Source organism: Aythya marila (genome assembly GCF_965140915.1).
Source record: "Aythya marila genome assembly, chromosome: 21".
Classification (NCBI taxonomy): Eukaryota; Metazoa; Chordata; class Aves; order Anseriformes; family Anatidae; genus Aythya; species Aythya marila.
Genome location: NC_139062.1, coordinates 3,383,852 through 3,410,963, shown reverse-complemented (window position 1 = coordinate 3,410,963; position 27,112 = coordinate 3,383,852). Strand labels below are relative to the sequence as shown.

Below are 27,112 nucleotides of genomic sequence, written 5' to 3'. Positions count from 1 at the left end.
CCCTTTCTTCAAGTTGATGGAAACTCGTTCAGGAAAGAAGTACTTATTTGCTGAGGTAAAGCAAAAGCTGAGGAGGGTTTTGCCAGTTTTCAGCTGGGGAGAGGAGCAGCGAGAAAAATCAGGCGTTATCTACACTAAGAGGTACCTGAAATCTTGCCTAGTGTGAGGGGAGACGAGGATGGAAAAGACAAGTTTCTACATCCTGACAGCTGTTTGCGACATCGGGACTTGCTGCTCATCGTCTCGTTAAAGAAAAGTGAAGATAAACCCAACCAAAGAGGGAGAGAAACTAGTGTTGGGGAAACTTTTCCTGCTCCTAATGGACCTAGGTACATCCACAGTTTTTTATTTCTCCCTGTTTTAACTTTTATGATATATGAAAAATTGCTCTTCTCCTTAGAAGGCTGAGCTGTGATGCTTTCAGCCTTGTCAGAAGAGCAGTGGCTGTAGCAACCTTGGGTTACAGTTCCGCAGCGTCTTGAAAGGAAAGGATGAGGACTTGTCACTGAGCAAAGGGAGGTATCCTTCAAGGGAGGATGGATGGACCGTATTCGAGCCTGCTTTGAACTGAGCACAACACTTTAAATGACAAGAAAGTGAAATCTGTTGAAGAGGAACAACCTAACAACCCCCCTAATGAGTTTGTGTTGTCAGCTCTGGCCTGAGCAACTGTTGCCCTGAGCAATTTGACTTCTCTGGGTTTCATAGTTGAGTGCATTTTAATCGAGTCTGAAGACTTATTGGGTGGGTGGGTGGGGGGGAATGACACTTCAAGGTGGGTGGCAGGACTTTCCAGAGCCCCTTGTATTTATGTAAGCTTCAAGAGGCTGAATGGACTTACCTCTTTCTTCGAGTGAATCCAGATTTTCAGACAAGTTTATCTGTACCATTTCAATGCCTCCTGCTTGAACGGAGATCTCTCCAGCCACCAGCACACCCAAGCATGCTGCTCGTTTGACATTGCATAGCCCAGAGGATCAACTTTAATAGTTCTAACCTTTTTATTTTTTTATTTTTTATTTTTTTTTAGAGAGAAGTCTGTGGCTATTCCTATTATTGGTGGTGAAGGTTTTTGAGCTTGGAGAGTGCCCTCCTTGACTTGGCCACTCCCTCTTCAAAATGAAGGGGTGCACCTGGGTATTTGTGGCAACTTTACTTTGTCAGCAGTTTTGCCTCTTCAGAGTTATGGCAGCAAAGAAAGAGAGAAAGATGAAGAAAGAACCTAATCAGTATACAGAGCCCTTCAATGCTACCCTGTCAAATAGTGAAGAACTGCACGGGCATCCCAAGGTAGGTGTTTTTTCTGTTGTCAGTGCTTGGTGCAACCCATTTTTGGCAGTAAGGTGATGCTGGTTCCTTTTTTTCATTGATTGAAGCAGTCTTGCCAAAATATCTTTGATTTTCAAAAATGTTCTCTCTTTTTGCCTTTGCATGATTTATTTCCTAGCTTACTGAAGCAATGACTGGAATACAATTTCCAGTGATAATTTTAGAATATGCATGACTGAAGTTCCAAGCCCTCTGGTAGCTGATTTGCTATGAAGGCGTGAGTATTAAAAAAAAAAAAAAAAAAAAAAGGGCTATCTCAGTGCAATAATGATACTGGAATATTAATATATCTCTTGCAAACAAACCTGCTCTCTGGAACATTGTATGAAAACTGGCTTAGGCAAATCCAACAGTTCAAACACCTGAGCATGTCTGAGCTTTCTCACCAGAGAGGCTGGTGATTTAAAATTACAGATGAGAAAATAATTGGTCTATTCACATGATCTGTTTAAGATGATTTTGGCTGTTTCAGGAGAGGATTCAGGATGGGGCTAATCGTGCAGAAGTGACAAGTGTAAGGCTGTGTATGATAAATGAATGGCTGCAGCTGACGAATTGCTAGGCTTAGTGAGTGAGTCCTTAAGGGCAGGATTCTTGCAGCTATGTGTTTGGGGGAATCACCCTAGGCTGAAAGATGCGATTTCTAGTCAATCAGATACCTCGGAATCTTTTACGGTCAAAATTTGCATAGAAAGCCTGGGAGTAGGAGAGGAGTTCAGGAAATTAAAAGCAGGTTCTGGGAGTAGGAGCAGGATGAAACGGGAGACTACAGCACTGAGAAAGGAGGGAGTGTCCCCTATCACACAGCCCTTTTCCACTCTCTCCCACTCGCACAAAAATGTCCCTTGTTTCAAACGGAGGTGACCTCTAAAACACGACTTTGATCACATGCATTAGGGCTGGCAGTCACTATAGCAATAGAGGAACAACCTGTCAAAAATTGGGGCATGGCAGAGGGGGCACGTTAGAACAATTGGGCTGACATTCTAAATATCCTCTTCAGTGCTATTGTGAGAGTAATTGGTTAAGGTTGGGCAAGTCTGGGAAAGAGTCCTCTGTATAAAAAAGCTGGCTGCTGCACTTAAAGTGGTCATTAGGGGACTGCAAGCAGCATTTCTGCAGCTTATTTTTGTTTGTTGCAGGGCTTTGTCAGGACAGGTTGTATACACGCTAAATTCTTGAGGTGCTTATATTCAATCACTTTCTTTCACTTTCTCTAGAACTGCTTCGTCCTCCTTGTGCCAGATAGATAGCTGGGACAACTGCGTTTCAGCCTCTTTTGGAATTAATTTGTCTTGATGCGAAATGTATTGGACCACAATCAGAATATTTTCTGATTGCAAAAGCAAGCAGAAAGCGGTCCTGGTTTATTCGGAGATAGTCACACATCCATTACTGCTAGAAGAAACGCAGCACCCATTCAGAGGCTAGTGGGCATTCATTAAAACAGTGTTTGAAAGTTGTAGTTTCTGTGTTGAAATATTTTGCTTTAAAATATCCATGGCAAAGGTTTGGCTGCTGTAAGAGCTGGAGAGTTCATTAAAGCAGATTCTGCTTAATAAGGATGGGACCAAACCAAATCTTTGATGTAAATGCTCATGAACTCAGCTTGATACACGCTCCAGCGTTTTGCAATACGAACTTCTCTTCTTGGAATCTCTCTAAGGTTGAAGCCCAGGCTCCAGTTAAGCAATGATTTTAAATGATGTGGCTGACTGTGCTGTAATCTACACAGCACCTGCCCAAGCTAGGGGGTTCTTTTACATGCTTTATAAATGCAAATAAAGAATTGCCTCTATTTCTGTTGCCGTTCACAGCCAGACATCCCAGCCTGCATTCATGAGGTACCGCAGGGCAAACAGGACCTGGATTTTTAGGGCTGGTCTCTGGGGTTATTCATGCTGAACAAACTGCAAGCTTTGTGTGCATGCCTCTGGACTAGACTCTCAAAATTGAAAACAGCGGGTCTTGGGATCACCAAAAGCTTTAAATGCTAAATTATAAAAATATAGTACTTCTGAAATCAGCATGGTTTTGCCTCTCTATTGGAAGGCTCTATCCCACCACTGTGCATGTTGCTGGTTGAGACAGTTTCTTACAACTGTACCACGTAAGTTCAGCAGTGAGATACAATTGTACCATGTACAGGTACCTTGGTGCAGCTAGGAATAAATATCCATTAGGTACAATGCCTAATTCTGTAATGCGATTAGATCACTAATGCTTCTGTTAAATCTCTGTTAATACCTTGGATTTATCAGGTTACTTTTCAGGTTTTTTAAAAAGGATTCTCTTCTTTTCCCTTTGCTGTGCTGCCTCAAACCCATGTGTTAGTCAATGTCAAGGTAAAGTGACCAGCCCCTCATTCTGGGTTCAGAACAACAGGCTGTTGACAGAAAACAGCTTAAATGCCCTTATAAATAAAGTACCAGATGTGAAAGATGACTAGCCAGAAATTAGCGGTTTGTAAATCACCAGTAAATTCCTACCTTATGGTGAGCAGTGACTGACAGACTTTGAAGAGGCAATTGGGCTCTTCAGGTAGTTGTAGTGACGGTGAAATTCAACAGCAGTATGGAGAACTGCCTTATTTTTCTGCAGTTTTCAAATGTAGCTTTTTTTTTTTCCTCTGAAGTGTCTCCTTTCCTGTTAATTGGATGGCGAATAATAAAGTAACAGCAAATCTTTCCTTGCCTAACCTGCTAAGCTAAAGAGAAGTTGAAAGCTCTGTGGCAGACGGATCTCTGAGCCTTGCTGAGCAGTTCTGCTTAGTAAAAAGATGCCCTGCGCAGGGACGTGGAACAACATCAGTATCTTATTTCATTTCTCTGCACTACATAACAGGAAAGATAGAATTTTTTTTGGCCTTGTACAGTAAAAAATTAAGGCTGTGTTTACCTTGGAAGTCTCTGTGGCCAGCTGGTAGATTTGTCAAAGCAGGAGCAGGGAATGAAATATTACATGAGCGCAGCGATTTTTACTCATACTGTTAAAAAGGTAGGTTTGTTTACCTTCAACTGGACCAAAACATTTTGGAACAGATTTATCTTGGGAATTGTTTTCAAATCGGAGCTGAGAAAGCTCCCCTTTAACAGCGACAGTGGACAACTTGTGATGAAACCTCTGCCTAAAAGAGGGAGACAGAGATCTCAGTTCTGATAAACCTGATACGTCTAAGGAAAATAGTAAAAGTATTTTTAAAAAATCTCCAGTTTTATCTTTGCTGTCAATGAGGTGTGCTTGCAAAGCACATAAGTTTTTTCTCGGAAACCAATGGACTAAGACCATGAGGGATGGATGCAAACGTTTTTTCTAATGTATCTTCTTAATTTGACAGGGAGCGGCTGGGTACCTGCAGCTGCCAGGTTTGTCTTCCCCTTTCCAGGCGTGGGTCTTGTGTTGCAAGAAGATGAGACATTAAATTAACATTTCAGCAGTAGTAGATGGTCCATTGGGGCTATAAAGCTGACCCTGATCAGGAGTTACTGTTTAATTCCTATCTGGTGTGGTTTTGAAGTGATCACTTGCAGGGTCACAGTGCTCTGTTGTGTGCCCAAACTGAGTTATTTTTTTTTAAGCCCCAGCTACCTTGTGGATAGGCTGAATAATGGCAGTACATGTGCTGATGCTTTCAAATGGAGGAAAAAATCCATTTCCTTATTCTCAATAGTTCCTCTTCTTAGGGACTGACAAGTTGTACCCAACTGTAGCTAGGTTCTCGTTTCCAGAAGTTAAATCTCTCTGTGGAGCTACCTCAGGTAAGGCTCAGCACAAAGTCATTTTTTTCTTGCTTGGTCTATTGTTCTCTTCTGTCTCATTAAATGTCCTCTGAGGACAGCCAGCGTTTTGTGAGCTGCCCAATTTCCATCTAAACTAACTGGCATGGGATTTTATCAGTAGCATTGAAAACTGTCTAGACAATTTTCACACTTGTGGCTTGTTAATCTTAATGGTGCTGGGCTAGGCATTGCGGGATGGAGGCTAGTAAGTATTTGCTTTTTTTGGCATCCAGGTAGCATACTGACTGTGTGTGAGCAACCCTGCTAACTGGGGTGGCCATCTGGAATATCATTTATCGGGTGGAATACAGGGAAATCAGCTGTATCCTTCAGCCAGTGCAGTTTTCCATGCCTATAATATTCTCATAGACAAGTTGATGGAGTTCAGATTAGATAAGTGGACTGAAAACTGGCTGAACTGCATGGCTCGCAGGGTTGTGACGAATGCCATGAAGTCTGGCTGTTAGTGGTATCCTGGTGGTTGATCCTTGGGCCAACGCTGTTTGACATCTTCATTAATGACCTGGATGCTAGGGAAGATTGCACCCTTGGCAAGTGCAAAGCTGGGAGGAGGGGTTGATGGACCAAATGGTTGTGATAGTACCCAGAGGAAGCTTCACAGCACAGGGAAATGGGCCAGGAGGGTTCACAAGGATTTCATGGCATGGAATTGCGAAGTTCTGCACTTGTGGAGTGCAGTACACACCTGTATGCCTTGGGGTCCAGCTGGCTGGAAAGCAACTCTGCAGAAAACCTGGGGGTCCTGGTGGACAACAAGGTGATCATGAACCAGCAACATGCATTTTCAGCAAAACAGGTCAACAGCCTCCTGGGCTTCATTAGGAAGAGCATTGTCAGCAGATTAAGGAAGGTGGATGTGTCCCTCCAAGGGGAAACCTAAACACTGGGAAGACGACATCTAGAGTAGCAGTTGTGGTCCTGGACGTGCTAAAGCGGTGGCAGCAAAGGGCTGTGAAGATGGTGAAAAGATTGGAGCATCCGTTGCATGAGGAGAGGCTCAGAGAGCTGGGAATATTCCGCCTGGAGAAGAGGAGGCTCAAAGTGATCTTATCAATGTGCTATTTACCTAAGTAGGAGGGAATAAAAAAACATGGAGCCAGAGCTCAGTGAAAGGAAAAAAGGCAAAAGGAAATTCCACTTAAATATAGGTGGGGAAAAAAAAAAAAGACATTTTACTGTGAGGGTGATCAAACACTGGAAAAAGCCACAGAGAGAGGCTGTGAAGTCTCCAGCTTTGGAGATGTGCAAAACCTGATTGCATGTTATCCTGAATAACCTGCTGTGGTTCACCTGCTTGGAGCCTGGGGACTCAAAAAGGCAGCCTGTAGATGTCCCTGCTAACTTCAGCTGTTCTGTGAGCTGCTTGCAGGGGTGGTTCAGTTAAGTGTCAGAAAAGCATGATCCTAATTTGGGGAAAAAAAAAAAACTTATTGACTCAGCTGTCCTAATGAAATTTCAGCGATGATTTGAGGTCAATGGGATTTCAATGGAATTTCTGCAAGAAATGATGTAATATTTTTAGTTTCGTTACCCGCTACGTAGGTAAAGGGTCCTTGAAATATTATTTCCTCTGGAAAGCACCACTCTGAGGCACTCCAAAGCATAGGGGAAGAATTCTCAACCCTCTGTACAGGTTCCTTTTACAATCTGGTCTTTTCTTGGCAGTCTCCCAGTAAGGTAGTACCTTGGAATGAAGTCCGCTGTCTTGAAATCTGATAAGACCTTGGTTTTCAGGCAGAAAACAAATGATCTTGAGGCTCATTCTCATTTAAGGCTGCTTAGAAAGTGAATAATTCAAGTATGTTGCTTATGATGTGAGAGGAAAAGGAAGCTGAGGGTGAGTTCAGTTCTATTAAACTTTTTTATTTTTTATTTTTCTAGAGGCGAATTTAATGAATTTACTCTCAATGCTTTTAAAGTTTTCTCAGGAAAGTAATTCCAAGCAGGTGCTGAGGTTCTCCATCCCCAGGTGGGCCTGTTAGCTCGTGTGATGGGCAACTGCTCTTCTCAAGGCTGATGTCCCAGCAGCAAACAAGAAGTGCCCTGTTCCGTGCAGAAGACTTTGTTCAGCCAAGGACGGGAGCTGAAAACTGCCTCTAAGACTGATGCAAGGAAGGTTGGATCTTGAGTGCTAACACCAGAGCTTCTGTCTTTTGGATCAGAGACACGACTTCTGGAGTTGCAGAAGGCTGAAATGATTCTTCTGTCTCTGTCAGATATCTTGGGCTAGGTCTGCCGGGCATATTAATCTTTCTGAATTATTTCTTTGCGGCCTTTTGCTTCCAGCTGAGAACAGCAGCTGGTTCAATGACGTTGCACAGATTGCATTCCTCTGCAGCGAGATTTCAGTCACAGCCTGAAGTGTGTGGCTACATGTGTAATGGAGAGCATTTGTGGGCCTGACAAGCGTTAAAGCCCTGTGAGAGCACGGGAGAGACTAGGCTGTGACCTGTCTGTAGGAAGAGATGTTTCCTTTCAAGGTACAACAAATACCATCCTTCCCAGCATCTCTGTGGTCCAGGTAAAATAACACTGGATTCGTACATCCCTCATGGAAATAATGCAGAATTTGGTCTTGTTTCTCTTAGCTGTTTGTGATATTTTTAAGGTTCATTATTGGCATATAGAGTCCTACATCAAATGTGTTTCCATGTGCTAGATGCATCGTGCCATGCCCGTTCTGTCGATGCTCTGAGGGCAGTTTGTGTTTAAACAGAGGGGAGGAGCATTTTGTGATAGCCATTGAGACAAATGAAGAACAATTTTTCAGTGACCAAACATAGTGGGAATTTAGATAGGAATTCCAGTTGGGATTTGGCTCCGATACCAATCCTAACACTTCAGCTCTAGGGAAAATTCTTGAGAGATCTGTAAAAACCACAAGTGGTCAGGACCTTGGTTTTACATCTCATTAATAACCGAGAGTGTGCATAACCATGAGTTATTAGCAGCTGACATGGGATTTTTTCATGCTTAAAAAAGTGATCTGTCACTTTTTAACCAGTTCCAAATAAAATACACTACTGAAGCAAATCACTTGCTGCTAATTTCATGATGAAGCTGGCAATACTCTTGCTGGTGTAAATCAGGCATAACAACATAGAGATTTATGGATTAAGATAATTGAAATGCTGAGTCAGGTCCACTTTGTGTCTGGCAACTGCTTAATTATTAAGTAAAGAATTTCTAAATGTCATTCCATCACAGATAAACAACTACATTGACAGTTCTTTGAGAAAACTTTCAGAGCAGCAACTTCGGATGTGAAGACAGGACCAGAATGGTTAGGTGTATGTTCTTGGAGGTGCATCTCTCACTGCAGATGGAAAGGATGCTGTCATCTGACAAAAGTGTAAACTTTCCTTGCTTTCTTTCCATCTTTTTCCACTCTGAAAAAGGGTTAGGTGTACTCGAGAACACTTTGAAATGCTTTTTGGATGTACAGACTTGCTCAGTCTTGCTCTTTCTTTTATTCACCCAAACTCTGAAACTACGTTAGTCCATTTTGCTTTGGTTTTTAGCAGAGATGCAGACTGGATCCCAGTATCCTTGAATTTTAGGAAAGTTCAGATACAGTTCAGAAATTTCTCAGGATCCAATCTCTGCTACTTGACTGTAGATCTCTCCTAGTAGTTTCTTCCATGCTGGCTGAATCTTAGCCAGAGGCTGTGTGTGTTTCTGGGCAGTGCACGCTGTTCTGGGAGTTAAAGCCAGAAAGAACCACAGGTTCTGCTTGTGTACAGCAGCCTAAATTACAGCTCAGCTCATCTTTTATCATGAGGAAGGGAAGAGAGGGGAGGTGAAGCTCACGTTGGTGTCATATGCTGGTTCCAAAGTGCTAGGTGCTGTTGTGTTCGGATTCCAAAGCAACGTTAAGAGACCTGATTGAAAGATCATTAAAAATTGCTGGCAGGGCTTCTGTTGTTCTTGGAGGCACCGTTTCGAGCGGTAAGGACTGAGCCTGATTCCAGTGTAGTTAACATGAGAATTCCTCCTGACTCCTGCAAGTTAGCTTTGCTCTGTAAACAGCACCCCAGGAGGGACAAGTCCCCTTTGCTGGGATTCCAAGGCTGTTCTCAGTCCTGACTGATACCTGAGTTGGCTGCAAGGTCTCTCTGGCTGCTGGAGGCTGCCGCTGCCAAGAAAAATAGAGGCTTGCATGCTTATTGCTGGGATTGCTCATGCATGCCATAGTAATTAAATAATAATACCACAAGGATGGAACATTCATTTTAACTGTCAATCATCCTTGCGCTGGAGAAATTGGGGAGTGCCATGGCTGTCTTCTAGAGGGATTTGTAATTTAAGCAGGCCACTGAAGAGGTGTTGTTTTTTTGTTTGTTTTTTCTTTTTTTTTTTTCTTCTTTTTTTAAACTTCAGGAGTCTTTCTTTCTCATTTATTTTTCTGGGATGTGTCATCTGGCTTTCTTTTTCTCCCTGACAAGATGTCTGCTCTGGGCTGTTTCTTCACAGCTGGAACCCCAGAAGGGCTGAGGACATCTGTTTGTCTTCACAATTAATGGTCAGACTCTGCCCATGACTGCTGGCTTCTGTTCCCAGCTGGCATGTTTCCCCATTTGCTCTGGACAGGGGGTTTCTGCCTGTCTTGCAGTCTGGTGGGATATTTGAATAGCCTTATATCCATCGGCAGCAAATGCTGCGTCCTGGTTCCTAAGACTCTGCTCTTGCTTTGTTCTGGAGATTGTACTTCTGAGTTCCTGCCACACGAGCTAGCTCTTCTTGGAGAACAAACTGATTTTATTTTTCTCTGTGACCCAGCTGTTGTTTTGCTGACTCCTGTTAGAGCACTGGGAGAATACTCCATCCTTGGGTGTTTCCATTAACAAGTTACTTCCTTCTCTTTTGTGAAATGCACAGCAGCTTTACCACAGACCTGGCAGTCCCAGTCAATGGGGGGAAAAAATGCATCTGCTTCCTTTGGGCAAACAGCACAGGTAGGCTTTTACCTGCTTATATATTTATGAGCTTTTTAAACTTGAGTGCTCATAAACCCAGTCCCCTGTAGGTGTGAATTCACCTGTGTGGTGATGCTGCACGCGTGTGCTCTCAGATGCTGTGAGGAAGAAAAAATTGGTAACATCTATCAGAAACCTGTAGATTTCTGTGAACCTCTGGTAAATATAAATCATCTTAGTCATAGAAATAAATTTGTAGCTCCTGTGCTGTTCTAAGGATATTTCAAGGTTTGTGAACACTTGTCTTGAGGTTTGCATGTTGGGAAAGATGGAGAGGTTTGCATCAAAGGACCTTCTCAGCCTATCTTTGCTCAACTGCAGATTTTTTCAAAGCATAAGGAGGAAATCAATCTGTAATAAAATAATCATGTTTTAGAGAGGTGTGACTAACTTTAGAATAACTGGGATTTTCCATGGTGCTCCATTTCCGTGAATTTCCAATGGGCTTTTGGAAAGTTACTGGAACAGTGAAAAGTCCGGTGTGCTGTAAGTAAACATGACAGATAATTTAGCTAAAACAACTTTATGGAATGCCTTGACAAAACATGATCAGCACCTAATTATAAATGTGGGTATAAACATAAAAAGTCTGTTGAAGACTAATTTGGGTACAGAAATAATGAACTAGATTGGTGTCAGTGATTTGTTGTGCCCTTGTTTGAGATGCACACTAAATTTGAACACGTTGGGGAGTGTTTAACCATAACTCTGATTTATTTCAGTCAAATGTGTGATCAATACAGCAAAATGATTTGGGTCACCCTTGCTTTGGCTTAGCAAACAAATGCCAACTGTTCTCATTGGCAGCCATCTATTTGTAGGGTGGATAACTGGACTTCCCACACGGAGCCATTCAGTAGGAATAGATATCTCTCTGGGTCACATCTGAGCAGTAAATCACCCAAGATTATCTGAATAGAGAAGACAGAGTTGGGTTCCTAGACTTTCTGAGATGTTTAACTAACACCCCTGCTCAGCTCGCAATGCATCTGTGGCTCCTGTGGAGCTGTTCACACTCTGCTGCTTTGTAAATGATCTGGTGACCCAAGCTGTTTGGAATAAATAGTTGTGATCACATCAGCTCCGAATCCATGGACAAGTGCCTTGTACTATGCTCATGTGCCTGGCTGTGTGCCAGAGAGAGCTTTCCAGGCTCTGCATCAGCTCAGGAGCACCAACATTCCTCATGAGCTCCAGCTGGAGCTCCAGCAGGTTTCTGAGGTTTCATTTCATATTTATTCTGCATAGATTTTTCATAGCAGATCATACAGACCGGGCTCTCTTCTCTTCAAAATGGACTTGCCCTGGTATTTCTAGCCAAAATTTGCAATCCTCTATCCAATTCCTGTTGCTTTTGAGGAGAGGTCACTGTTACTGTTAGGGCCACTGAGTGTAGAGCTGTGGCAGAACTGTGTCTGCTGCTGTGAGATTAGCAGGAGCTTAATACCCAGGGGCAAACAGATACTTTGGGATCTGAAGAGTATGCTCTTGACTGATTTTCCTTCTATGCTTTTTCCACATCCATCTTGTTTTCTTCCTCCTGAACGGTGATAGATCAATAGCGATTGATTTAAACTTGTGGTCTAGAAATCATTTCATATTGTTATTCAACCCACCACCGCCTTGTGTTGCTTTCCTGCTGGAAAGTTACAATTTTCTTCTCTGTCTTTTTCATTAATGGGTATGAAAACCTAAGCATGATTCATGAAACTTTGTGAGGACTTGTGCTTTTATCCTCACTGTGATGGACATCTGAGAGGCTGATATGCCGACAGCCTGGAACCCCGTAGTCAATGGTTAATTGGTCTTGACAAGAACTTGGCAGGTATTGGTAAGCAATGATTTCTGGTGCCTTTTTAATTTAGAGTTCATTCCAAGCCCAAAGGGAAAACAACAGGTATAGCTGTTTGATTATTTACTCCTGGTCCTGTATGAGAGCTGAGTACTGGGAACTAGGGAGCCCAGTAGTAAGTGGACCCAAATTCCTAACAACAGAGCCTCTTTTCTGTCCAAACTTTGTTCAGAAGTGATCCAGAACTGTCAAGTCTAAACTTCTCTAAATGATTTCTGTGATTCTGATACAATTTCAGACCATAGGAAGGGGCGAGATAGATAAATTTGCAAATTCACATCTACTTTGTTGTCAGGCGTGGGCTTTATTTTTATTGTGAAATGTTTTTTTTTATTGTGAAATGGTTTTGTTTTGCTTTTTCCCGTGTGCACATTTGTCATTCTACCAGCCTTTGATTTGAAAGCTACGGAGCACTTCAAGGTTTCCTGTACATTTTAATCTCCCTTTATCTCTCAATAGATCCAACTGATAAATATCAGATGCCAGTGGTGAACAATCTCTGGCATATGTGCAAGTTTTCTGTGGCACGTATTAGGACTGGCAGAGCGCTGAGTCTTGGTAGTTTGAGAAAGGTCCTCAAGGCACGCTGGCTCCCAGCTCTTGGCTTTCTGATCCCTTCAGTAAATGGAGCTGGGACACCTGCAGGAGGTCACGTATTAAGTTACGAGAAAGGATTTTGATTTTTTTTTTTTGTGATGCTCCTGTAAATGAGCATGGATCCAAAGTGTCATGGATTTGGATAATATCTGATTGAATTGCTTGCTACAGAAGTGGGATAAAACAGAATTTTACAGTGGACCCTAAACCTTCAATGTCCTCCCAGATGCAGTGTGTTTGGATCAAGGATTTGGTTCAGGTAGCAGATGGCTGGTCTGGAAACTTTCTATTCTCTGAGTTCACAGTGGCCAAAGAGATGCAACGTCATCAGTGCTTGCTCTTGTTTCTCTTCAGATCCTAGAATCTCCAGACCCACGAATCACAGATCCACGGCGGACCTGGATCTCCTTTGTTCACCGCCCAGATGATGGCAACACCTCTAAAAGGAGATGCAAAGGGAAAGACAAGAAATTAGTAGGTTATTTCTAGATTGACATCAACTAACAAATGTGCACTATGGCTTCCCTTCGCACTCTGTTACACAAGGTGTTTTGTATGTTCCAGCTTTTGCTTTCCCAACCCGGCATGCTGTGTTTTCAGTTGTTTGTGTTAAATTTTCCAAAGTATTTTGGAGAAGCTTGGGACAATAAGCGTGTATGCTTTGTAAGATAAGTGTCTGTGAATTCCATTGTCAGCACTCATTTTTGTTTATACCAACTGTTTCTTGGGCTGAGACTTACTTGTTGTTTTTTCTGCTCAATAGAAAGAAAATTAACATTTTTCTTCTACAACTAGATGAAGCACAAGCAGCTTAAAAGATGCATTAATCAAGGCATGGAAAAATCATTTATTGCAAATCAGTGAATTGATCACCTGCTGGGTGATCATGTGTGCACTTTTCATCTGCTGCTTAGAAAACACAGAATGTTTTTTATGACTTTCTTTTACTTCTCAGTAGCTGACAGCCTGCTTCCATGCAGGTTTGCTGCAGTTTGGTTGATGAAGCAGGAGCTCCCAGAGAACAATACACATTTAAACAGCATTGATAACACCATTTCATGTTTCTGCTACCAGCTTAAAGCTCTAATGTGTGTAGCTAACCTTTCCAGGTGTTTCGAATTAACCATTTCATTTTTTTCAGAGCTCTGCTGTCACACCAAACATGTATGTGATCGTTATGTCTGAGCAATATATGTTCATGTAAAATGTGGTCAGATGGCTGTTTGAGTTAGCAGAATAAGGCAGAAGAAGAAGCAGCTTAAGTTACTTTGCTGCTTCTTTATCTTCTTTTATCAAACACAGTCTTGTGCCTGCTGTGCTTCACACTGTTTATATGTGCTTGAAGAACCAGTTAGTGTTTACCTGAGCAAAGTTTATCCTCCCTCATAAATATGTGAGTAAATTCCCAGTGCTGGAATTCTCTGCTGGCTCGAGAGCCAGTTTAAGATTTACTGCATCAGGCTTGGAGTTGAACTGATATCAGAGGGGGTTGCTCACGTGGCTGGCAGCCTTGTAGAGCTGGCTCGTGGCTGGGAGAATTTTCAGTCTGCCAGTGCAATTGCCTGGTTCTAATTCTTGTGTTTTTCTTTGGTTACTTCCTTAGCGTGGCCTTGTTGGGCCCCCAGGACCTCCTGGCCCTCAGGGACCTCCAGGAGCACCTGGTGCTGAAGTCACCCGGGAAGTCCTTCTGCAGGAGTTTAAGGAGATATTAAAAGGTAAAGAATGTGAGAGCTTTGAGTTTCTGTGATCAATTCCTTTCAGTAAGCACCATGGCAAATAAGAAACTGGCTTTGCAATGTTTACCCTAAAGCATTTCCCTACCTGATAATCAGAAGTTTGAAGAAGTGTTTCCTTCGTGCTGGTTAGTTCAAGTTGAAGAATTGAGTGTAGAGAAATCTAATCACACAGCTGACAGTTTCATAGACCAAGTGCTTAAACTAAGCCTTTTTTCCTCTATTTTTTTTTTGTCCTCAGAAGCCATTGAGCGCCGGGCATCCCTTGCTATTTCAGCTCATCCTAGCCAGCTGCCTCCACTCCTGCTCTCCTTGGAGGAAGTTTCACCCCACAGACGTGTGGAGGAGGCGTTCCATTGCAAGCTAAAAGGACAAGTCGTCGTAGATAAGAAGACCCTGGTAGAACTTCAGAACTTCCAGTCGGTGAGAAGGGATTAGAGACTGAACCTGTGCAGCTCCACAACAGCCACAGTGCGTGGATCAGCCGTAGTTCCCCCAGTCTGCAAAGCTGCTAGGTGGCTCTGTAGCTAAAGGTGTTTCCTGAAGGGGAAGGCTGATCCCAGAAGCTCATCTCAGGACTGGATACTGTGAATATTGCACTACCTTTTTATGTAATTGACATAAATTGGACCTTATTCAGTGATTTCAGTCCTAAAGCTCAGCTGCAGTAGAATGGACAGTTAGCTATGAGTTGTCTTCTTCCTTGCCAGAGGAAAAGAGGCAGACTTTCTTTCTGTCTTGCATCCCAGCTGAGTCTCATGACAGTTCTTACTGAAGTTCTAACAGGTCTGTGCAAGAGAGGGCTGTCTCACAGGTCTAAACAGCCAATTTCTATTTCAGTTAATGAGAAAGACCTGTCCACATTTGACATTCATCTGAAGGATGTATTCCTTTTTTTCAATGCAAACCCTGTTTTATTCCAGAGTAATCTTTGGATGTAGAAAAATGTCAGAAGGAGGCAGCAATCATCGATTATAGATCTGTAAGCCCAAGGGTGATCATTTGTTAGATGAGTCAGTCTTGATGCTAAAATTCTTTAGATATTGTCTTATAGAAGACAATAAATGTTACCTATATAATTTTATTATAGTCATATTTAAATTACAAGCACGCTGTCGTGGGATGCTGTAAGTCATTATGAGCAAGCTCTTGAATTTGATGATGTTAAACCTTCTGCTAACCATTTTTGAACCAGTTGCAAAAAGGACCTGAATGTGAAGTATAAATGCTAGTCAAAGTAATAGCTAAAAACTGTCTGTGCAGTAAGGTGCTGAGCTTTCATCCCATCTAGATGAAGTCCCATCTCTGCAGAATCCTGTCCAGCAGATCTTTTTCTATGGAGTACTTTTGCTGCTAGGACTTCACAGCTGCAGGACTAGAGGCAGTGGTTATGTTCTGGATAGGGTGCTTTCCTGGATCTTTCCCAAATACACTTGTGGAAGCCTGGTTTGACAGCACTGTGGGTGCTGGCACAGAGGCAAGATTGTACTTGAAGTGTAGGCAGGGCTAGAGAGATCTGCTGCCTCATTAATTAGGAGGGAAAATGTGAATAAAGACATCTCAGCAATCAGCGCGTAGGCTGATGCTTCCCATGCTTTGTTATCGTATGCCTAGCTTGTTTCTAATTGCTTCTGGCCCTGAAGCTGATGTGGGAGGGCTGGCAGGCCTCTGGATGCCAGCCTTTCATTTCAGCTTTGGGACAAGAAGTGTCTGGTTTTAGCTTGTGTTCTGATATAGGGGAATTTAACAGGGAGGGAGACGGTGGTTGCTCCTGCAAAGATGAAAACATTGTCTTTAGACAGTCTAAGGGGGAGAGAGAATTCCCCTCCCTCCACCCTGTCAGTTTAATGATGCAAAGGAGCCAGCGGTTTGATACTTCCCAGTGAGATGATAGGGAATGAATATAATTCCTGGCTTTGGAACTTATCCAAAACATTTTGAGATACATGGAAATGAACATGGGCTCAGAAAGGGACTGGTATTCCTTTGTCATTTGAATGCGGTGTCTCCATCACTCTGACCTTGAGTATTCAGAGAGCATATAATGGTTTTCTCATCTTCCCATGCTAAATTTCCTCCACGAGTGTTCATCCCCTCTCTTCTTTGTCTTCCAATGTCCTTGATATTTGGAATTAAACATGTTGTACTCCCTCTATCACACCTCTGTTTCCCGTATCTCAGACTTTGGAGTTTCTGACAAATTACCTCCTTTTCAAAGAAAGAAAATGGCAAGAACTGAAGTAACTATAGCCTCTGACAGGCTATGGAAGTGGGATTAATGTGAGGCTCAGGAGTATCACTGGAGCTGGATCATTCAAGGTTAAGGTGGCCCACATGTGTTCATTCTGGAAGATCTCAGGAGGAGTCCTGGTGTCTCTAGTGCCCTGAGATCAAGTTAAATGTCTGCCTTTAGTAGCTGAACTTCATTACTGCTTTGGGAGATCCTACATGCATTATTGTTGCTGTGCAGGCTTGGGTTATCCATTATTTAATAACAGATAAGTCAGTGCATTGCTTTCCACAGTCTTTATCACCGAAGAGCTAAGCTGGCAGTTCACATCTCAGTTCTCTGCACATGGTTCCTACTTTCCACCAGGAAGGAAGCTGTGGAGTGGATGGGGGAGGCATGGGGATAAAAGATGGACTGGGGAAGAGAAGGTGATCTTGGTTTGTAGAAAATGGACACTGACTTGTTTGCTTTAAGTCTGATTATTGAAATAACTGGCGTACAAGTAGTTTCTCAGATGTAAATCCCTGCAGTGTTGGAAGCAGCTGGGTGAGCATGCTGCTGTGAGACAGTAAATGCAACAGGGAACTCTAATTGGCATGAGGTTTAATGGAATATTTTTGCCCAGAGAAACCTCTCCCTTCTCAGAACCAACCCTTTGCATTGTCTATTTCTATGAGTAAAAGAATAACAAAGCCACAGAAGGCATGAAGAAACAGGAATGCTTTATCAGTGATAATTTACTGGTGCCTAAAATTGCCTTCCATGCCCATCCAGTGGTTTTGGAATTAGGTTGCTGATTCTGCTAATAGCTGTAACAAGAAAGGAATGAATTAACAATGCAGAACAGTTTTGCACATACGAGGCTTGGATCTGCACTTCCAGTGATGTAAATTAAAAATAGCATTACTGAAAGTGATTGCACAGTGATGGCATAAGAGTGGAATCAATCTCATTCCACAGTCTTTGCTGCTAGGTTAGCTGTTAGATCCTCTCTCACGTAGAAGAAACTTAGTTCCTTTTTGTGTTTAGGTGTATCTGTTCACAGGCACACATCAGTGCACACTGATAAATGTAGATACGTTTGTAAAACATTTCCAGTTAGGTTCTGTGGAATTTAAGTCTAGGTCTGGATCTTGATAAATAGGGACTGGGAATTACCCTGTGAGCCTTGCTTGGGATTTTGCAGGTTAGTCGTTTCCTTCTACCATGCAGTAACTCTATGCAGGCACCACCTGCAAACCAAACGTTTGCAGCCTTTTACTTTCTTTCAGAGAGAAAGCAGCTAAGCAGTTCTTTTTCTTTTCATTTTATTTATTTATTTATTTATTTTTTTAAGTATAATAGCACCTGTAGCAACATCGCTATATGTTCCAGCTCTTCCTTTCAGACCCCTCTCTCTATCTAGCATAGGAAAGTACTCAAATTTTGGCTTATTGAGTTCTGTTGAGATCGCCCTGTTAGGCACTCATGCATGTATTAGGGATACAGCAGAGTGTGTGTCTCACAAAGGCAGGTTTGAACTGCTCTTCCGTCCCTCAGGACCAATGCAGGACAAATCTCTCAGAACAGCATCCATGGGAATGCGTTTACACTGCACAGAATGCCCTTGCGGTGGAAGCAGAGTCTGACTAATGTGCTTTCTTGGCCCATTGAAGCCACTCTTGCTTCTCCCCAGCTCTAGCCAAATTCATATCAGACAGGCCAAAACTAACAATAAACATTTCTTGCAGAGTTTATTTTAGTCTAAGTCAGATAATCTGCTGTGAGTTTGACTTAAGACTGCTCCCTTGCCATAAGGAGAATCTGCATGCTGTTTCCCTAGGTTTTTTGCCTAATCGGTGGAATCCAAGGCTGGAAGAGAATGAAACTAAATATGGAATCTGTAAGAATATGAACAGTTGTTCTTTCATAGTATCAGAGCTGTCTGACTCCTACCTGAAGTGGCTGGAGAGCCATGATTATTTCCTCTGTACCTCTACTTGGGGACTTGCTCAATGTCTGCTCTTATTTTACAGCCTCTGGCCAAAGGAGCTTTTCTCCGGGGGACAGGATTAAATCTGTCAACGGGACGTTTCACAGCACCCGTGTCTGGGATCTACCAGTTCTCAGCCAACGTCCATATTGGTGAGTGCTGTCCACAGAAGCCTTCCCTGTACTGCTTGAGAAATGCAGGAGGGAGTCCTGGAGAACTCAATCTCTGGTGGGTCTTGTTTGATTTGAAGCATGTGCAATGTCAGCCCTTTGCAGTGAGCTCTCCCTTTGGTACACCATGACCCAAAACCCCAATCTTGGGCGATTTCACAGCAGGCTGCTCCATGCAAACCAAACCAGTCAACACTCCTTAGGGAGGGTGAGCTTAGGCACCAAATATATTTATGTGCAGAGTGTGTAGCTTCCAAAGAAGACATTGGATAAAATAAGCGTGATGATATAGAACTGAATCAAGACATTTTTGACTCTAGCTTGTCACCAATACAATTGTTTGTTTAATCATTTGGTGATGAAGCACCTAGAAGGGTGCTTTCCTAGGAAGCCGCAATATTACTGGAATCTATTTCAACCCAAACACTAGGAAGTAATTTTCTGCTGTGTTCCAAAAGTGTTTATCTTTGTTTCTCTGCCTTCCCCAGATCATAGTGAGTTAAAGAGTAAAGTCCAGCTCCGAGCCAGAGATAATGTCCGAGTGTTGATCTGCATCGAATCTCTCTGCCACCGATACACGTGAGTTACTGCAATGCTGTCTGGGCAATTATTTTTCTCATATGGGCTGATGTTTCAACCAGCTGTGGAAATCAGGTTTACCAACAGTGAATTTTATACCAAAAATGCTTGTAGAACTTTTCTGAAAAGATGGATTCCTTGTAGCCCTTAGGCTTTGTGTGTTTGTTTTTTTTCCCCGTTTTTTAACTTTTCAGTGGATGGTGTCAGGTACTCTAAATAGCGGAATAAATATTACATATGTTGAGAGAATTGTGAACGGAGCGGGCTGAAACTGGATGTAGCTAAAGGTGCTGAGTGCTCAGCTATCATCATAAACACACGGAGTGAGAGAAACGCTTTAATTTTGTGCTGGAGGTTGTTAGCTCAGTTTTACAATTTCACCTGCCTCCCGAATGGAATGCACACCATCTCGCTAACGCTGTCACGGGACTGTTGGGGTGATGAGAAAAAAGAGTAGGTGGAAAATAGAGGGGAAAAGTGAGAGGCAGAAAGAGCAGGGCTTGCCTAAAGGTCTCTCATACCTTCTTGCAGCCCCTAGCTGCCTTGTGGAGCTTGCTCAGATGACCAAGATTAATTTTCCTCTGCTGGGATTCATTAGTTAAACCTCTGCTAAACAAGTCTTTTGTTGAGGCCATGGCAACGTTGAGTGCTGCTCTTCATGCAAAGGGCCATGCCATAAGCATGCTGTTGGCTGCTGTTTGCTGGCTTTATCATCCTTCCAGCTGTAGCACATAGGTGCCCTGTGTCTCAGAAGGCCAGGTTGCTGAGGATGATGAGCTTGGTGTGCTTGACTTGGAGGAAAGCAGCTGGTGAGCCCCTGGGCTGGGCTGAAATGCACCCAGCAGAGGGCAGTGCTGCTTGGGTAGTGGTCACTGCCTGGATCTGTGGCTGGATCTTTGTCACTGGAGGAAAATTTGCCTCTACAGGGCTTGCAGAAGATCTGCCCTGCCTGCAGCTCCTCCAGTGCAGCTGTAGCAACAGCCTTGCAATAGCACCACTGAAATACGTCCATAAAATGACTCCACAGGTGCAGCTTAAAACCCACAAAACCATAAATTTGCTGCAGGGCTGGCTACTTCAGCCCTCACCTTCCCCGTTCCATGACTCAGAGCGCTGCAAATAGGACTGACCTCTCCACAGGCATTTCAATTTAGAGGCTTTACTGGGGGATGAATTTGACACGAAGCCTCATACAATAAATACCAGCTCTCTTAGGTTTCTTTGGCCTGTGGAAAAGACTCGACTGGCGTCAGAGTAGCCATTAGTAGCTAGGGTAACAAGGAGCTGCGTGCCCATTGACCTGATGGGAAGTCAAGGAGCTTGTTGACTGGAGCACCTGGCACCTATTCAGCCTTGTAGACTGTTTTATAACAGTCTTTTATGATTGCAGCACTTAGCTGAGGCAGTGACGGACCGGTTGCAGTCTTGCACTTGTGAGGAGTCCTTTAGATCTTGTTAAGAATGGACATGGGCCTGATCTTGACATCTGGAATGTCTGTTGGCACTGAGTGATCTGGGGAGACTCCAGGCTTTTATTCTCCGGGGTGGAACAGGTAGGAACAATAGGGCAGAATGATGCTGCCCTTTTTGCCCGTAGCTCTCACAAATCCTCACTTACAAAATCATACAGAAAATCTAAATTCCATTTTCAAGTGTCACAAATGCTCCTGATTTCTCTGTGGTTTTAGAGTTAGAACAAGCAAAGTGAGGTAACTGAAAGTAATGACCTGAATATGGGTAAAATTTGATTGTCATTCTTTAGCCATCTGTGGGGAATGTGCTAATGGAAAAGGCTCTCCTTATATGTTCATCCAAAAATTATTTTTAGAATAATTCTTAGCTATATCTAACTACTTACAAATACAAATCTGATTTACAGAGCCTATGAGGCTGTTGCATCTTGGCTTGGAACTTGTTTGTTTCAAAGCACTGCTGTTTTAGAGCCTGGAACACTTAGGAAATCATTGTCACTCTGTGCCCTTTCAAGAGGGTAAGACAGATAAATCACTTTGAAAAATAAATGAAGGTGCCAGTGGTGAGTTTTAATGATTCCACAAATTCCCAACTGATTTAATTAAGGCATCTGAGAAAGAACAAAGTTGTTTTTTTTTTTTTGTTTTTTTTTTTTTTTTTTTTTTTTTTTGTCTCTAAGGCTCATTTCTGTTTGCAAGGACAGTGTCCCTCTGTGTCTCCTTCTCCCCTCTGTTGTCCATTCAGTCAACCAGTAACATTACTTAAGAATGGATGTCAGCCTCTGATTGCAACATGACTTTAGTCTTGTTTACTTGTTCTGGTAAATGCAGGCACGAGATTACCTAACAGGAAGCTTCTGTGTGGATCGTGGAAGCTACCAGGACTTTCACATTGCAGGTCTTTTAGTTGAAAGCTCCTAGCAAGGTCTTCGGGTACCATCTGGGATGTGTGAACAACCTCTTTGTCACATACAGCCTAGGCAGGTTTATTGGGATGTTTTTGGGATTAACTTGCCACGTGAAGAATTTATAGCTACATTCTCCAAAGAGCAACAACAATAAAAACTTTTTTTTTCTTAGTCAGAACTGACCCAGCTGTTAATGGTTTAGATAAAGTTCTCTGAAGTCTGACTCAGTTTTCATCAGTTGCCCAGGCTTGCGATTTACTGTCAGTTGTCCTGCAAAGCTGTCCTGAGCTGAGTGAGCTGGACAGCAGTGGGAATAAAGCGGGACCAGCACTGGCTCTAAGGGAGACATCTCTCCCTCCTACGGTGGGTGAGAGTGTGACTGGTCTGTGGGATGGAAGGAGGATGGGTGGAGGGATGGGAACCTGTCTGGACAGACACTCTGCTGGCACAGGCTGAGCTGCTACCCGTACTTGTGGAATTTCCTGGGGATGTCTACGTACACAGTCATTCATTTTAGGGAGCTGAAAGAGCCCTGAGGGCTTTCGGCTGAGAGAGATGGAAACTGAGAGGCACGGAGACAGTTGGAGTAGAAGAGATTAATGGTGGGAAGTTCCCACCCAAGTTAGGCTTTTGGCAGGATATGACACACAGACTGAGCTCTTCAATCAAGGTGGTGCCAAGTGGCTTGCTCTCTCAGGGCCAAATTGCCCCTACTTTTTGTGCACATTATTTCCTTGCAAGGGGGCTGGAAACAGCACGTTTGCACTTGCTAGGTTTCGTCACCACCCCTTCATGGAAAAAAGGGAGGGAGGGGGGTTGGTTTGTGTGGAAAAACAACTGGATCTGCTAGCACTGGCTAGGCAGATTTTGGAAAAGCCAGCCAGGCATGGAGCTCTGAGCTTTCATATTGCTTTGGAACTGAGCTTACATGGGTGGTTCTGATTGATGCTGTCTCAGGCAACTCCTTCCACCCAAAGTCCTGTAAGGAGTAGTTCTCCAGAAACTGAGGATGCCAGAGTGGCTGTCCTACATGTTACTGCTGCAAGGAATAAGATGGGAACAACATTATGATATTAGAAAAGAACCATGATGGAGGGGTGATCTGGAGCTCTCCCTCAAACTTAAATTGAATCAGAGTTATATTTTTAGCTTGTGTGTGATCCCTGATCTAAATGGCTTCCCAAAAATAGCTTTCAGCTGTAGAGTACGTTTTTTTTCTTGCAAAGGCTGTCTGCATATATTGTTGTGGTGAAATAGGCCTTTCACACCTTGAAGATGAGCTGTTGTATATAGCTAGCTCTTTGCAGAATAACAAGAGTATAAACTGTTGTGGTGTTAGACAGGCTGTGGGATAGCTGGCATGTAGATGGGTCTAAAGGACACGTTCAGCTTCTGTTCCAGGGTGAGAGTTAGAGACCACAGGGTCTTGAGAGAGGCCCCATTGAGAGGAGGTGGCTCCCTCTTTCTGCCTGCAGCTGAATTTTGCATCCACAACCCTGTGTACTCTGTGGGACTTCCTTAAGTTACTGCAGTGAGGACGAGGTTCTGCTGTTCTTCTTCCAAGGCTGATTTCTGCTAGAACCAAGGCCACCAGTTTAGTACAGATGGACACTGGCACACCAGGTCCTATTTCTCAGGAGGCCATGAGACCGTTGCTGTTCCACATACAGCTGTGTTGTAACTGCCTCAGGTGCTTAACCTGTTTATTTTTCTTTTGCTACTGTTTAGGTCTTTGGAAGTCATTGCTGGTTTGGAAAGTAACAGCAAAATCTTCACGGTCTACGTGCATGGCTTACTGCAGCTGCAGGTAAGTCTTTGCAGACTGGGAGGCACAGTTACAGTTTGCTGGGCACGATGTGGAGTTATTCACTGGCAAGGCTGAATTCTCACCAGGAGGTGGGAAAGCTATTAACCTTCTTTTTGAGGTTAATGAAGTTATAGTCACCCCAGGTATGTCATTTAGAGAATCTTTGACAGGAACAGGAGCAAAGAACAGATGTTGTGCATTCTGATCTTAAGCCACGGAGGTAGCCTTCTTTCTGAGAAATGTTTTAATGAAAACAAGAGTTTTTCTTTCTTAAATCTCCTCCTGTATGTCAAGATGGCAGTTGTATTTCCCATTTTGTAGAAGGGAATCTGAAGTGCAGATGGCCACGTCTGTGATCACTGAAAAAGACACTGGTGCAGTAAGGATCTAGTTAAGTAACGAGCCTAAAACAGTTTCCCTGCAGCAGGTTTCTTCCAAGTCAAAACCTTAGTGCTGCAGTGAAGATGTTGGGCCAGATCCTGTTCCCATGAGCCACAGAAAACAGCAGGAAACTTCTAGGCTTAGTTCATGGCACTGAAATGCCTTTCTCCTTTTACACTGGGATGAAATGTCAGATTTTCCTTCTTATTCTCTCTGCAGGCTGGCCAGTACACCTCCATATTTGTGGACAACAGTGCTGGAGCTCCCATCACCATTCAGAATGGATCAGATTTCATGGGCATGCTAATGGGCGCATAACATCGTCTGCAGCACTGGGTCAGGGAAGGATACAAACGAGAGCCTTGCAGTATATATTTGACTGAAGAAACCTTTACTTAGACTCTTGAAGACTGCTTCATGTAACTGTTGGCAACTTTACACGAGCAAAGAGCCTTTCCTTTTGCAGATACTTCAGCTTGCTTTCAGAGGCTACTGCTTTTCAAGGTCCACAGCAGTTCATTCATCATAAAAAAAAATACACTTTTATAATTCAGAAACAAACTGTAATATTTAATTTGTGCTTCACCAGATGCTCACTGAACAATACACTGAGATATGGCATTTGATACATTATAAATTTATTTCACACAATAACACTTGTAATCAGCACGTCTTTGGGATTGATTGTGGGGTGTTTAAGTTGGTAAATGAAGGATTGAGGGGGGAGTAAAATAGTGACTAAATTCAGTGTGCTGTGGAGGAAGGAGACAAGAATTTGTCAACAAAACTGTTTTTCATCCAGTTGTAAATGGTATAGGCCCTCTCATGTCCAAACTTAGATATATTTGACAAGTAGCAAGTTGAATTCTCAATGCCTGCACCAGAGATGGGAATCCAAAGTCTGAACTGTTTAATTGTGGTTCTCTCTACCTAGGTATTTCTTTGATGTTACTGATGAAGCCAAATACCTCGCTGCCTGCGCAGTTTTGTTTTTAAGAAAAAGTGAGGCCGATGGCACCAGTTCTAGCATGAACTCCCTCAGTCATGTTCTTATGTTTTAGTAAGATATATATTTGGCTTTGGACTGCATCACATACGCAGCATCTTCTCAGATGCCATATATTCATTTTCAAATGTATCAAATGCATTACGACAGTTGTCCAAAGGCTGGCACAGACAGCGAGGACAGCAGCCTCGAATCAGATATGTCACCTGCTTGGTGCTTTTTTGACTGTGGTGAAATAAAGAAAACACAGGACAAGGCTTACTTCCATCAGATGGCATGGGTAAAATGGAGTCTGAGTTCTGCTTGTTTGTTGGAAGTGCTGTCAAAGACTGTCCAAAAGCCAACCTGCAGGCAGTGAATATGTTCTGGATTTTCACAAATCTGTTTGCAAATGTAAGCATGTGAGATTGAGCCCCCAAAGCTGCTTTGAAAATAGCCCCAGGCTATAAACTCATTTTAACAAAGTGAATGGGTGTTGTCATTTCAGTGGGTTAGCATGCTAACCTAAAAAATTGTGATTAAAAAAAAAAAACACTACTCATTTAATGTACTTCTATAGCTTTCCCCTTCAACAGAGTCAACAGAGACTTGGCCCTTTTATTGGTGCAACTTAACTGAGGAAATGTTTGTATAGCAGCATCATAAATAATGTTAGCAAGGCCCCAAATGGAGTCCAGATACTGTTTTTTGAGCACTGGCAGTGAAAGGAAGATACCAGTTGTATAATGTTGCAGTTTATGATCAATTTCAACTTCTTCATGCAATGAAAACAAAGACTGCTGGGGACAGAAAGTATGAATAAATGTCATCTGTTGCTGGGTCTGTTGTTCAGGCTGATCAATATACGATGTTTCTACAAGCTCCAGGAACACTGCTGTTGAGGCTGGTAGCAAAGATGTCTTATTTCAAGAGCTGTGGGAAAATCTGCCTTAAAATAAATACGTCTGAGGCTCTTTATCTCCATTCTAAATACCTAAAGATTGATCTTAAAAGCAGGACTAAATGGTATTTTTCATTCACTAAGAATGTATTAAAATACCTAATGGAAGAGTAAGGAAAGAGTATGTGGAACAATCCATTAGTGCTGTTTCAGATATACACAGATAAATTCCTCTTTCTAGTCAATAAAACACAATTGTTCTAACTGGACATGTGAATCAGATACTAACTCTTGCTATACAATACATGTGAGCAATTCCTGTGGATTTTTTTTAGTACCCTGTTGTGTACTGGTTATTTCCCTGGCATAGGGGAATCCACAGCTATTGAAAGACAGCAAATTGCCACAGTAGTGATTTTTGGAGCTGCACAAAGTGTATAACCCACATGCATATCGCTGAACCATATCAACAAAGACGGGTTGTTTGCACTGGATTTTGATGGAGTAGGTGTAGTCAGGGCAAATGGCCTATATCCCAGCATGTATTACTATCCTGTACTTCCTACGGCGTGAATATTTGTAATAAATCGGGCTGTTACTTGCATGACTTGCAGCGACATAATCACCAAGTGTTGTGACGTTCAATGTATGTTGTTATACCTATGGTTTTTTTTTGAGAAAAGTCTCACTGTTCTTGGTAAATCAGAGTTAAAATATTTATTTTGTTGTAGAACTAAAAAATGTTTATCAGAACTCGTTTTGGGATTTGTGACTCTTCTTTTTCCCTGTTTGTTGTGTTCTACTCCTGTGAATTGTTCTGCCTTTATGTATGTATGGAGTGCTTTCCTGGCAGGTGGTTCCCCAGTGTGCCAGAAGCTAAGTGTATAGTCACAGTGCCCTGAGGAACACACTGACTAAGCAGTGATGGCTTAAATCCCCCCTGGCAGAAGGAGTAATTTGCTTGTGGTCACTGTCAGGGACAGAAGCAAACCTCCAGGTCTGGTCTCTCTTCATGTTCTCCTCCAGCTCTGGTCTCAATCCATGTTCTGCAAGCCACGTTGCTTTTTTTCATTTATCCAGTAGAGACTGTTTGGGTCAGACTCAGTCTCATTCGTAGCCTAGGGGAAAAGACAAATTAGCAGAGGAAAACCAACACTTGAGTTTTTCCTGAGTCCACTGCCACCAGTGGGAAACTTGTGAGTTTTCATTTTCATCAACTCTTTTTATCCTCAAAAGAAATTTCCTGGAGGGTCTTTCTTAAGGGGAGTGAGAAGGGTTGTCTTTTGGCTGAATGTTGAGCCCTGAATGCTACCAGGCTGCCATTCTCTTCCATCCCCAGGCTTTGGCCAGCAGTATGAGCATGAGGCTGTCTCTCCACCAGTAAGATGGGGCAGAATGTGTTGAAACAGCCAGGAACAAG

The 27,112-nt window shown here is 42.8% G+C and overlaps 1 protein-coding gene across 1 annotated transcript; it reads left to right on the top strand.

The window, feature by feature from the left end:
* Positions 1-26,436, top strand: C1QTNF12 (C1q and TNF related 12). The gene is made up of 9 exons (XM_082776766.1): positions 1-329; positions 1,031-1,290; positions 12,909-13,028; positions 14,158-14,269; positions 14,529-14,710; positions 18,533-18,641; positions 19,148-19,238; positions 23,347-23,425; positions 24,026-26,436. The coding sequence occupies exons 2-9, from the start codon at positions 1,120-1,122 to the stop codon at positions 24,122-24,124; spliced, it is 963 nt and encodes a 320-aa protein (XP_082632892.1). The 5' UTR covers positions 1-329; positions 1,031-1,119; the 3' UTR covers positions 24,125-26,436.
* Positions 26,437-27,112: the final 676 nt, after the last annotated feature.